This window comes from Lottia gigantea, assembly GCF_000327385.1.
Source record: "Lottia gigantea unplaced genomic scaffold LOTGIsca_19, whole genome shotgun sequence".
In the NCBI taxonomy this organism is placed as follows: domain Eukaryota; kingdom Metazoa; phylum Mollusca; class Gastropoda; family Lottiidae; genus Lottia; species Lottia gigantea.
In genome coordinates this window covers 1,786,898-1,801,385 of record NW_008708358.1, presented here as the reverse complement: position 1 = coordinate 1,801,385, position 14,488 = coordinate 1,786,898, and the positions used below count along the sequence as shown (strand labels likewise).

Sequence of the window (14,488 nt, the reverse complement as noted above, 5' to 3'; positions counted from 1 at the left end):
AATGGTATGAAGCAATATCAAATTACAGCCTACATCTTGAATGATAATAATAATGATGATGATGGTCAGTAGTCACATAGTGAAGAATTCAAGCAAATTTCTTCATTTCTTTCTGTACAGAATCAATAAATTACGTTTCTCATTATCTTCTCTTTCTTCTCAATGTCCAGTTACTGGGAATTAATAAACCAAGAATTTGCCCTAAATCTGAATTATGTTAACCAAGTTTCCTTCGTTTACGCCACGAATTAATATAGCCAAGCCTGGAAATACACCAGAATTTATACTCTATTATTTTAGAATTATTTATTTGTAAAGTATTACTTTATAAATTAATTTCATTACTTTATAAAAATCACGTTGATGTAGCTGAATTTTCACCTCGGCCTGTGCTATTGTAACTTCAATTTTATATTGTTGTTACAACCACTCTTACCTAAACCTGAATTATGTTAAATTTATAATTTTAAATCAATGGTGGACATGATTCAAAAATTACTACAGTTGTTTTACGCCACAAGTTGATTTTATAATATGTAAACTGGAGCCAAAATCAGTTCAAACTTCATTTTCAAACTGTCCAGTTAACCAAGATTTAGCTTTTTTGACCTAAGAATCAATACAGAAAAACTACCTGACAATTTATTCACAAAGACTAGTCTCACTGGATAATGTCTACTGATTTCTATTTATCTACTGATTGCTGTCCTGTTAACCAAGAAAAAAGTTAACACTAGGAATTAATAATATATTTTGAAATTTGAATATATGAATATTATATGTAGAGCTCTATTTTAACAGTGAAAATATTTGTTATTGTATGTTGAAATTCTCATAAACTTACACAATACTGGTGTGACATACTATTATTATCAATATTCAACTCTATCATCTAAAAAAATTAATATCCTACAAATTCATCAAATTCTATTTTAAAATCCAGTTTTGTATTCACGAGTGTTAAGTTTTGTTATTGCCATTTTACACAATAGTATTTATTTAGATTCATCTGAATTTAGAAAGCAATTATCTTCAATATTAACTATAGCTATATTTAACTTATAATTTATTAAATAATTGGACTTTATCTATCTGGGCCAAAAGCGTTCTAGATATTCAACAGATTAACAAATTTTTGTAATATCTAACATAAAATAAATCAGTTTTTAATAAATTCGCCAGAAAATGATTGAATTGTATAAATCATTTGAAACTACAAAGATTGATCAATGTAGAATTATAATTGAAGTTTTTATGTGTGAAATAATATAGTGTTCATAATCAGCCTGAAGCATGTGTTAGTGTTATAATCGCCCACTATTTACAGGGTGTTACAGGTTATTATAGCTGATATACAATAATTGATTACTGTTCAATAGATCTGCATAAATTGTCCCACATTATTTAAGTATTGCTGATACATGACAAAAATATCAATTTATCTACGATGTAGTGAATATATGTTTTTATTTTTTACAACTAAAAATTAATAGAGTTCCATCTTTTACAAAATATATTTATTTTTGACTTTCAAGCATCAATGACGGGGCAAACAATTTCAAAATTCAAAGGTATTTCTGAATTTCTGCTAGAATGGATCCTTGGATTCTTAGATTAATCAGCTAACATTTAATTTACTGATCAGATATTCATGTGCCTTACAAATCAACACATGGTATCTATTATGGTATATTTTACTTATGTCTAAATATATTGTCTGCTGAATATCATATTTTTCCATCAATGACAGCGCATAACATGTTTTAAAATCCAAAGGTATTTCTGAATTTATAATAGAATGGAACCCTGGATTCTTAGGTTAATCAGCTAACTAACTACATCTAACTTACTGTCAATGATCATATATATGTACCTAACAAATCACATGGCATGGTATCTATTATGGTATATTTTACTTATTTCTCAATATATTGCCTGCTGAATATCATATTTTTCACTTTTGTGCAGATTAATACAAATACATAAGATTAATTTGTTAAATTAAACACTTATCAAAATTATTGTACTATATAGTTAGAACTCTACAGGATAAAAAACTTTGTGCAAATGTCCTGAACCAGGATATCACATCTTTAATGTACATTAATGCAATATATACAATCAATTTGTTTAAATTAAACACTTATCAAAATTATCACTCTACATAATTAAATTTTATAAGAATTTCTGTAGAGTTAATGAGAATACAAATGTCCTGGACCAGCCTGAAGCAACAATGAAAGGTGGATAGTGTAATAGAACTACATGGTTGTATTTAGAGACAAGTAAAGCTATAATATTCACTCTATGTTAAATACAACCAAATCTTGTCAATGACCCCCATTGTTTATCTCTTGATAAACATTTTCTTTACCAGATTATATATTACTTTTACAAATTTTATCTCCTCTATTTAACAATTTGTCACAAGTGAGGGTCACATTGTATTAGCCTTTAAAGATATTTCACGATAATTTTAAAATTTTATTTCGACCAATGCAATTGCACTTAATAATCAACTTATAATTTATATTGACCTGCTATATGATAAATAAAACTCAACTTTAAGCTGATAATTTGACCCTGCCAAGACCAATTACACTACTCAAATACAAAGTTATTGAAATTTAAAGCTCTGATTATTTTTGTAAATTTTCATACAGAGGTGTGCAATAACTCTCATTAAGTTTTTTTTAAATTCTGGTATTGAGCCAAGATTAACATATTTTGACCTGTTCATTTAATTTTTAAAATTCATAAGTATGATATTGACATTTGAAATAGAATATCTATTTTTACATATAAATCGAATCGGGCAATATTAGTTAATACACTGAATATATAGCTTCAAGTTGCCCTCACACCATAGCGATCACCAGGTGCATATATTTCTACGAATAAAAATAGCAGTCATAAGTTTTGAATGCAACTGAGTTGTGATTTTTTTTGGTACACATGATCATTTTCATTATTTGCAACCATACGGAACCAGTAATCGCTATAGTGTGAGGGCCCCTTTAGAATTTATGACCTACATCATCAGACAATAATGAATCAGATACAATTTTTTATTTGAAAATATGAAGCATTTAATTACAACAAAATTTAACACCAATCATCATTAACTTTTATTTGAAAATCAAGTTACATAAAATTTTCAAATATATTATATATCAATTGATGAATTTGCATCCTTCAACTTTGAAACTTTGAATGCAGTAAAAATTGGTTATTTCTTTAGAATGCTTACTCTTTTCAAAACACCTGACGGTACTTCACTTTGGAGGAGTCCACAACTATACAACTTTTACTCCCGATTTTGCCATTCCTTAGACAAGATTGTCTGCATGTACAGATTTTTATTTCAAATACAGTAAGGGATTGCCACAGACAATTTTTTACAGTCCACCCCAAGATCTTGCCCTCTTGCATGTTACAAATAGGTTCACTACATTGTTAAAATAAACTGGATATAAAGTTTTTATCATTATTTCCTTGAAATCAGCTCTCTATTCACACAGTTATTATTTACAAGGCAAAGAAAATGACTAAAAGAAACTAAGTCACCATATTGTAATAATATTAGAGTGGATAAACACTTGTTTAAAGATACAGTCTTTGTGAAATTTCTCTTTGTATTTCGGTTTAAGAAATTCATTATATGGATAGATAGATGGATAAATTAATGAATGAATGAATTTTGATTTATGTTCCTTACTAAATGAGGACAAATTTATCTTTGTATTTCTCTATGAAATGTATGGCTGGTTGATTGGATGGATGAATGAACAAATGAATGAATCTTCATATTTCTCTTTAATAAATCTATCACATGGATTGATGGATGAATAAATGGATGAACGTAAGAAAAAATGAATGAATGAAGTTTTATTTATGTTCCTTATCAAATGAGGACAAATGATAGACCAAGTCAGATAATGTGCAATGTGACATTGGACTAACTATGTCTTCTGATGTCAGGAGATATTTGATTTTCACTAATTCACATCCCTACACCTAAATATAACATACATTCCTGAACTATCAGTACATCAGCTGTATCAAACTGCATAAACAAAATCATCAAAACAATTTAACTCAAAATCAATCTATGTCAAAATTTGTACAAATATTATGTTATAAAGGTTTAGATTATAAATTGATGTTTTTATGAGTCATTTCCTATCTTTAATTGTAATATTTCATTTTTACTTGGCTAACTTACAAACACGATATTCCACATTCTTAATATCTTCACTAAGACAAAGACAAATATTTTAAAGAAAATAAAAATGTTAAGGAGAATAAGGGTCATCTCTATATAACAATGGACAGGTCATAAAACTACCGTTATTATTTGTCTTCTAACTATTATTGATTAAGTATGGAGAAAGCAAATAGGAAGGAAAATGTTCATTATATTAAAAATCATAAACTGATGTAGTTCCATTGCATCTAAATTAAATCGCAGATAAAAGAAATTACAGTGTGTTTAGAGAAGTTCCACATATTTATTGATAAAAAGATCAGGATTATGCGTTTGTACCTGACCTCCGTAAAAATAGAATGACAGCCTAAGCTTTCCAAATATAGTTTATTTAGATACAATTCAGTTTTTTGGAAACGCTGAAATTCAACAAATTTTTAACATAAAATGTAGAAATATCACAATTCTAACTAAATTGATTATTTGAAGGACAAGGCCCAGTTGATTTATAAGTATCTATAAATGTATTTTTTTCGCTCGAGTTGTTTTATGTTTTGAGTTATAATATTTCTTTATTTGGATCTTTTTAAATAACGATAAGTAGATGTTACTTTAGTTGAGTCGCTTTAAGATAAGACTTAGCATGGAAGAGAAGAAGTGTATCTTTAAGTAGATGTTTACAGTAAACCTATTAAAAGGTGATAAGAAATGTACAAAATCTTGACTAAGATACACATAAAGTAGAGATATATTACTATTAACTCATGTCACTTGGCCTTTTCAATTCAAATTATTATCTTCCAAAAGAAATAAATTTAGAAGCTTGAGATCATAAATAAATTGTTTTATGTAATAGAGAATTAGGACAAGGTCTACCTAATTTCATACCTAACTGGATGTTTGTATGTAAGAAGAGGAAGAAATTGTACTAAGACATAGTAGATATATTAGTTATACTTAAACATAGTTTAGCTTCTTTCACTTAGAATTCTTTTGCTTTTCATTAATAATGAATTAAACTTATATATGTTATGTTCTACATAAATGCTTCCAAAATTTCCCTCAAACCTGGGTCAGTGCTACTGTAAATAATCGAAATATTATATGGGCTGAGAATTATCTCGATATCCTTAGATTTAAAAATATTTTCCCTTATTTCCTTCATCAATCAATGTTCGATTCAACTTTTTGATAAATCAATATAAAAAAATACAATAAATGTTTTAGCTCACTAATTCAAAAAATAAATTTATTGTGTAAAAGAGAAAAACAACAAAGGTCATCTGACTATTTAAATTCAATTAAAACTCATCAAAACATGGGTCAATTACTTCATGGAGAATAAACAACAAAAGCCATAGTGATAAATTTACATATGATATTTCAAACTATATGCTAGTGAAGTTAACATTTATAAATAAAGTTGGTATAATAAAAAACACAATAGCTAAAAATATGTGATAACTAGAGTAATCTTTTTAATGTGTCAATATTAGCTTAGGTTAAAAGTTTAGTTTCGACTGGTTTCGAAATGATAAAGGTGAAACCGGTCTACAACCTCATTAACATAATTTATGCACACTGACTACCAGCTGAAGGCTAAGATAACATTCTAACACATGATATATTGCTGATATTGATTATTCCTGCATTATTTCTTATTAACAGTATCATGATAATTAAAAGACATCACAAATATTGTTTATTGTGATATTAATTTGATAAATTATCAGCTTTGTTTTAAAGTATTACATGTATTTATATAGTTACTGTTACTTGAGCCAATTATGTGCACTGGAGCAAATCTCAAACAGTTGTTACTATAAATAAACTAGAGTTGTAAAGCTCTACAGCTGAAATCAATATAGTTTTTAGATTTGCTATATTACTTAAGTTAAAATATAATATACACAGGGAAATTATAACATAAATATACACTTTATAAAAATACATTATTACACTCTAGCAATATGGCCCACTTTTAAATGATAAGAGGTTAAATTCTATTTTTATGACTAACAAATTTTGAATAAATTGAATAATTTATCTCAAATGTCAAAATTGATATTTTTTAATTTAGGAAATAAATATCAAATGAAGCCATTTTGAAAATATCTCATTTGAAAGCTACAAGGTTATAGCCATATTCAATAACAATAAAATTATCTTTTTACTGTAAACTACTAAAAACTTGCCATTGACCTCGTGAAATATTCATTTAAATATCAACAGCTCTAATTTCCTGGATGATACATCCAGGAAATTGAAAAAAATGAATACAAATTATCGTTCACTTACCTTTGTCTCAAAAATATCGCGAATATTAAAAAAAACAAAAAATTTAATTAAGAAATCAAAATTATCAATTAAAAGTAAATTTAAAAACTCACCTCTCCGTGGAATTCATCTCGTCCCTCTGGTGTGTTTTCTGGTAAAAAATACAGTCGTAAACTGGAAAGCTGATAGTTGGAATTACTGTCTTCCCATAAAAGTTGAATTTCCCCAATACATACTGGTATTTCTTTTGATATTTTCATGAAGAAAAATTCTCCAATTGCTAAATTATTTTCTTTGCCATCTAATATAAATTTGAAGGCCTTGTAAAATGTTTGTGAACCATGCCTTCCACAAGGTGGACCAGTTAGCTGAAAATGATGCATTTTCTACTGTTAACTTGTAATTGTTATTAATCATAATATTGAAGAGATAAGTACATCGGCATGCTGAGTTGCAATGGTACAGCCGACAGATTATAGCAGTAACTGGGTCACTGTATTCAATAATATTTGCCACTTACATTTCATGTTTTATAAATAATTCAACTTCTTCGCGAAAAAGAAATGTACAAAATATATTTAAGATATAAATGAATATTTACCTCCAGTTTTTTACTTTCCATTCTTCAAAAAATACAATAATTATCGACATCAATATTAGACCAACTCTCAAGACTTTTATATTTGGGCCTAATTAGTGACGTCACGCATTGAAGTCTCAGTCATTAACATAATTTATTCAATATTTTATCTATCTTCTGCGTTTGCAAAAACCGTGACTGAAATTCAAACCGAAATTATTCCAGCCACATTTTTGTGATTTTTAAAAAATTAAGAAATGAGAAATTTTATCCTTCTGCTGAGATTTTATGCGAAGAATCGGATCACGAGCTCAGAAACACGTGCCCTTTGACACAAAATGGCGACGGTTTGTTATGATTGTCAAAATAGGTAAAATTACAAAAATCAATTGTCATCCCTTTAATGTCGTAATATTTCTTTCAACTTTCTGTCAGATTTCTTTAGTTCTATGTAGACTCTCTGGTGGATTTAATAAGAACATTCTAAACTAGGCTGAGACGAAATAATTTACGTTTAATTTTTCGAGGCGTTTGAAATTGATGACGATGAAAGATAACAGTAACACTCTATTATTTCTATCTATCTATATATCTTTACAATCGTATCATCTTTTGTAGCGTGATGTCTGAATGGTCCATGAGATGGGCCATGGGAAGGGTAGGCAATCCAAGTTGAAATGTAGGCTTATAATACCCAATTTATGAATTATGTTTTCAATAGATGCTCTTACTCTTGGAATTGATTGCTTTGTACATAATTGTAAAATGTGAACTGTTAGCCAAGGCCTACTGTGTTAGTGTTATTTAGAATAGTCCTCAAAAGGATATATGAGATGTAACTCAGCCTAATACTGATCATTGAATCAATCATAATGACAAGAGTATCAGTCAATGTTCAATAGGTCAATATCCCTTATAATGTTACCTTCCGAAAAAGTAGGTATATGTAAGCTTATATGTAAACTTATCTATGTAGCCTTTGAATTTTTCTCTTACCAGGGATGTTATTGAAATATTTCAGTTTATCTGACTATGTTTAAAGGAAGGGATAGCATATTAGATTCATTTTGTCGTGCAAGAGTCATCCATTTGATATTATGTAAACCTTTGACTGACGAGTTTGGGGCATTTCTTGATATCAGCTATTAAAGTTAATGTCCTTCCTTTTTTACAGATATTAGTGAGAAGGTCGATCTGTAAATTCTCGTTGATGTGTAAATTGTAAATAGAAGAAATGGAAATCGAAGTGATTGTACAAAGTATTTTACCATCTGATGGCCCTCAAGGTCGTTATCGTATTAAAATCAGGGAGAACTCAACAATTGATAACTTATTACGAAAGACTTGTACTGAGGCTCATGTTCCTTTAAAGGATTCATATTGTTTACGTCATGCTGCTAATGAATTGTTAAATCGTGAAGCCACTTTAAGACTTTGTAATATCAGAAATGGTGAAGTTGTACATTGGACAGATGAAGGTATGGTTGAAATAATGTAATTTAGAAATTTATTCAGCAATATTTATTCAGTTTTCTTGACAGACATTTATTGTGAATGACTGTTTAGTGCAGAACGATACCCGAATTTGCTATCTTGGTTTCTTGTCATTGATGCAGGTTTAAGGGGGTTGTCAGTAAAATGATAAAGGAATAAAGTGCAGGGAACGTGTGTGCATGAAGGATGTGGCATAACTGGTATTAGACCTTTTCTTATCTTCACACATAGCACATAATCGCTAGCAGACGACAATGCAACTCGCTAATGACTGAGTCAAACAGTTGTCCTACTGACAAAATTTCTCTTGATGCACCTTGCAGCTTTGATACCTTTATCTGTTTTACCCCTATGTATTTTTTTCTGTTATTTTTCTAGCCACAGTTGAGACTAAGAGAGTTCGATGGAATACCTGGTGGTTTTTATGTTTTTTAAGTTTAATTATTGGTATAATTGGTCTTGTAGCTATTAGTGTAGTGAAAGCTAAGTCCGACCAACATGTTTTTGATGTAAGTAATCACTTGTTTTTAATGCTTAACACGACAAAAATTACTACTGACTTTTGAAAGATCTTTCATTCCTTTGCTATTGGAAATATCAAAGAGAAGGCAAATGCTGTTTTTGAAACAATATTCCCCTCATTACACACTGTTTAGTGTTGTAGTCTTCAAAAACACCTATTCTTAATCTAGCCACTATAAAAAGCAATAAAACTGCTCTTACCACTGAAATAGCTCAAATGTAATAGTGATGTATGTAGTAAATCATTTAAACTATGTTACTATTTATAGTATGGTATAATAATGGATGCTGGATCATCTCATACCAATATGTATGTATATAAATGGGATGGTGAAAAATATAAACAGACAGCTATAGCTTCTCAATTTGGTGAAACTTGTAAAGTTCCTGGTAAGATTTTGTATTTTTCTTCAGCACAGCTTTAAAGATTTTATTAGCAGATTTTGATAAGGAACCACAGACATCTGACTAAAAATTGAAATGATGCATTTAGAAGCCAATCGCATAAATACAAACAAAATTGTGATGTATGTAGTAAATCCTGAGCTAAGGATAATTGTGATGTCTGTAGTAAATCATGAACAAATGATAATTGTGATGTATGTAGTAAATCCTGAGCTAAGGATAATTGTGATGTCTGTAGTAAATCATGAACAAATGATAATTGTGATGTCTGTAGTAAATCTTGGTAGTAACTATTGATAATAATGAGCTTTTGATAAGTGTGATGTCTGTAGTAAGTCCTGAGCTATTGATAATTGTGATGTCTGTAGTAAATCCTGAACTGTTGATAATTGTGATGTATGTAGTAAATCCTGAACTGTTGATAATAGTGATGTCTGTAGTAAATCACTTACTAATGTGACTATATTTGTAGGTAAAGGTATAGCAACGTTTGTAAACAATCTAGAAGATCTATCTGAAGGGTTAAAACAGTGTTTAGATATAGCTAAAACTATTATACCTAAAGATCATTGGAAGAAGTCACCAATATATCTTGGTGCTACAGCTGGTATGAGATTATTACAGTAAGTCATGTTAATTTTTCATTCTCATTTTTGTGCTCTTGATCAAGGTCTGTCTACGGAATATTGAATATCATTAGATAGTTTCTGCGCATCAAAAGAAGTGGCATTTCAATTTTCTGGGAAATTTTGAATGGAAACATGTGTTTAGTTGCAGTTGGTGAGTCTGTTCTTGCTGACTACTTTAATTGATATCCTGTGCCAAATATAGATACAATTACGCTCCAAATATGAGATAACTGATTACTTATCCTGTGAAAAACTTATGTCTCTAATTTCAGTGAAGTAAATTCCACACAAAGTGATTCTATCTTATCAGAAGTTCGTAAAACAATTGGAGAATATCCATTTCTATTTGATAAACCTGAGAGCCAAGCTAGGATAATATCAGGAGATGAAGAAGGAGTATTTTCCTGGATTACCAGTAATTATGTTAGTAAATCATTTCAAGTGGTAAGTCAGAGTTCTAGATAACTTGGCTCTTCAGCCTTAGCCTAATGGAGATAAAACAGTTTTGAATGCTTTTTCAACTATAAGAAATAGGCTAATGCAAAATTCCTTATAAGATTACCTAATTACACACTGCAAGGTATTGTCTGTCTTTATTTGTTTCATTTCAAGACTTATATAGATATGTCAATCAAATTTATTACTGTACTCTGTGGTCAAAGGGGAGATAACTCATTTATAGAAAATTCATCACAAGATCTAACTCTTTAAAATTGAGCGCAAGCTATAACAGTTATTTAAATTTTTATTTTAGAATCCACCCAAACCCTCTACACTCCAAGCTAAAAAATCACCAACCATAGGAGCATTAGATATGGGAGGGGCATCAGCTCAAATCACTTTCATTCCAGCTAATTATACGACTCAACCTGTGAACTATACTCAATCTATCCAATTATACAGTGTTAATTATACACTATATACTCATAGTTATCTTTGTTATGGTGTCAACGAGGCTCAGAGACGCCTACAGGCTGCTTTAACTGTGGTAAATGTTAAATGTTTAAATATAGCTCCATGCTTTTGTTATATTAAGTCATTTGAAAGAATTCAAAGATGCTAATTTTTTCCACTTTATTAGCATTCTTTTGGTTACTTTTTGACTTGTTAACAATTAAAAATATGGTCAAGTTTTGATAAACTGAGTTTTTGTTAAGCTTTCTTGAATTTGAGCACCACTCAGAGAAGAGCATATTATGCTACTCTACAACTAGGTTTAGAAACTGGACATTCTTTCTGGAGAATAGTCAATCTATTGTTTATCTATTTAAAAAACTTTCAGATTAACAGCTAACCAGTATTTGATCAACTTTGATTAACGTATGGTTTAAATATTTCAGGACCAGAATTTCAGTAGAGTTGTTAAAGACCCCTGTGCTCCAGTCGGCCATGTTGTAAATGTGAGTTATGAGAGAGTATTTAAGGCACCATGTACTAGTGGAATGGATAAACAACAAGATTATAGTTTCTTATTAGATGATCCTGTTCCCATATTTACACCGGTAAGAATATTTCTTAATTGACTGCTGGACAACGTTACAAGATTTAAATGAAACTTTTACGAGTATCGGGGACACTGATTGCTCTGATTTATGCTATTCCAATTTTCAGTCAAAAGGCAAGGTTATTGCAAAGGCTTTTACAACCCAAATGCTACAATGTGCTATTAAGTTTGTGTATTTAATTGTGGTCCGATATTGAAGGTGATTACTCAATAAGGGTGGTTGTGTGGACAGGATTCAGTGTATATTGCTAATTTTAATAATTATTTTCTCCATTGCCTGTATATATGTATTTTAATATAATTTCAGAATGAGACCCTAGAGATTATTGGAGAGAGTGATCCAGATCAGTGTTTGAATTTTATACAAAATAATTTATTTGATTTCAATCAGACATGTTCTTATCCTCACTGTTCTTTTAATGGTCAATTTCAACCTGATGTGTTCGGAGAATTTTATGTAAGTTATATATTATTTATATTTTTGTGTGAATCACAGTTGTATAGAATCATGCATAGAATCTTTCAATTCCCAGTCTTTCGGTGTTGAAGGTCTGGTGCTGTGTACAGTGAAATATTATCAAAGCAATAGAAAATTGAAGAAACAAATACACATGGTACTTGCAGGCAAAATTGGTTTATTATATTTTCTGTTATATCAGTAATCTAGCTCTGTACACCACACCTCCTCTATTCCTATTTTTATCTCTAACTATTATTGAAAATTGAATTGAATATACATGTAACATATATAATATTTTCAAATAATCACTGTTTCTATCTTTATTTTAGGCATTTTCAAGTTTTTATTATGTAGCTCATTTTTTAAATTTAACTAATGGTACAGAACAGTTTACATTAGATCAGCTTAATACCTCTACATTACATTTCTGTAACAAGACATGGGATGAGGTACCGCAGTGTTTTATTATAATGTTCTCTATGATATAGCCCACTTCTTTTAAGATATATAATTTCTTCAAACCAAGGACTTGTTGCTGGAAACATTTAGATGCATTAAGTTGCAATTTTTTAATGTTTGATATTATATAGAAGCAGTGGTCTATTCACAAGAATTAGGCAGAATATGTGATCCTTTCCATTGAGGTCCTGGCCGAGATCACAACTAGAGACACACAACCCCAGCGTGTAAATAACTCATATTTACAATTAATGTTCAAAAAAACTCTGATAAATTTTATTTTCCATTCCCTTACCTCTAATCTAGCCAATACCAGGCCTACAAGTGTTATACCTTTGGTTGGTTGGTAGATGACAAGTTAACGTTTGCTTTCAGCGGATGCTGATATACCTTTCATTACCCTAACCTTTTATATTGATAAACAGGTAAAAGATATGCCAGCTGTGTTACCTACCAGCCTACCATGGTATTGTTTTCAAGCTAATTATGTAATTACTATGTTAACGAGAGGATATGGTTTTAATGAGGATAATTGGAATACACTGAGATTTGTTAAACAGGTAATTTATCTTATTAATTAATTAATTTTAATTTGACTCTCAATTATACAGTCTACAAATATTTTAACCTTTAAATTTTACAAATATCGCACAAAAAAATCCCAAAATAATGCAAAAGTATGCTTGATATGGTTGAAAATTATTTGTGCATTATGTTTACATTCTCTGTGGTACATGACTTATTAACTACAGATATCTTTTGGATAAATAAGCCTCATCAGGACAGCTTTATTGGAATTGGGTGTTAACTTTCCAATATTTCCAATCATTTAAAATTTGATTTTTCTATGAGTTATGTTGTATTTCTGTATTTCAGGTAGAAGATACTGATATTGGTTGGTCGTTAGGTTTTATGTTGAACGAGAGTAATCAGATACCAGTTAACGAACCAGTCGTACCAATAGCCCTAACGACTTTTATTTTATTAATTATCTTATTTTCATTATTTATATTGGTCTCAATAGGATTTGCCTGTCATGCCAGAAAACACTCGAACGCCAAACAGAAGGGGTATTCCTTATTTTCTAATTATGGGGCTGTTTAAAATCTTTATTACTATAACAAAATATTTTCACTGTTAAAATAGTGCTCAATATATCAATTGTAGAGCGATATAGAAATACGACTGTAAAAATAGTGCTCAATACATCAATTGTAGAGCGATATAGAAATACCACTGTTAAAATAGTGCTCAATATATCAATTGTAGAGTGATATAGAAATACCACTGTTATAATAGTGCTCAATACATCAATTGTAGAGCGATATAGAAATACCACTGTTAAAATAGTGCTCAATACATCAATTGTAGAGTGATATAGATTTACCACTGTTAAAATAGTGCTCAATACATCAATTGTAGAGTGATATAGATTTACCACTGTTAAAATAGTGCTCAATACATCAATTGTAGAGCGATATAGAAATACCACTGTTATACTAGTGCTCAATACATCAATTGTAGAGCGATATAGAAATACCACTGTTAAAATAGTGCTCAATACATCAATTGTAGAGTGATATAGATTTACCACTGTTAAAATAGTGCTCAATACATCAATTGTAGAGTGATATAGATTTACCACTGTTAAAATAGTCAGTTATTCTGAAGTACTAATAAAACTTAACAATAGATTTTTTTAATGTTCTATTGCATCATTTTGTTGGCTTAAATTTCATTTGACACTTGCTCTAATGTTTTTAATTACATAAATAAATATTTGAAAATGTATGTATCCATATCAGGTATCTTTTGCCTTGCAGTATATGTTGAAATATTTTGTTATGCAATATATTAATTTCTGTTTATCTGGAAGATATTTTACTTGCTCTCAAGGTAACTTTAACTTATACCTAAAGAGTAATTCTGAGAATGGTTTACACGCCTTGAA

At 29.6% G+C, this 14,488-nt stretch overlaps 2 protein-coding genes across 2 annotated transcripts in view; one reads left to right on the top strand and one right to left on the bottom strand.

The window, feature by feature from the left end:
• Positions 1-6,855, bottom strand: part of LOTGIDRAFT_92820 (hypothetical protein) — a gene marked incomplete at both ends in the record, with an annotated part of 30,127 nt that extends 23,272 nt beyond the window's left edge. The window contains one exon of the mRNA XM_009052632.1: positions 6,598-6,855. Within this exon, the coding sequence (XP_009050880.1) occupies positions 6,598-6,855 (258 nt within the window). The remainder of the gene's footprint in view (positions 1-6,597) is intronic.
• A 2,494-nt stretch (positions 6,856-9,349) lies between these two features.
• On the top strand, positions 9,350-13,641 carry LOTGIDRAFT_114621 (hypothetical protein; the record flags this gene model as incomplete). The annotated part of the gene is made up of 9 exons (XM_009052779.1): positions 9,350-9,470; positions 9,958-10,108; positions 10,387-10,555; positions 10,869-11,115; positions 11,483-11,598; positions 11,932-12,075; positions 12,408-12,537; positions 12,970-13,097; positions 13,414-13,641. Coding segments are annotated over 9 exons (1,434 nt in total), but the record flags the coding sequence as incomplete, so codon positions are not given.
• Positions 13,642-14,488: the final 847 nt, after the last annotated feature.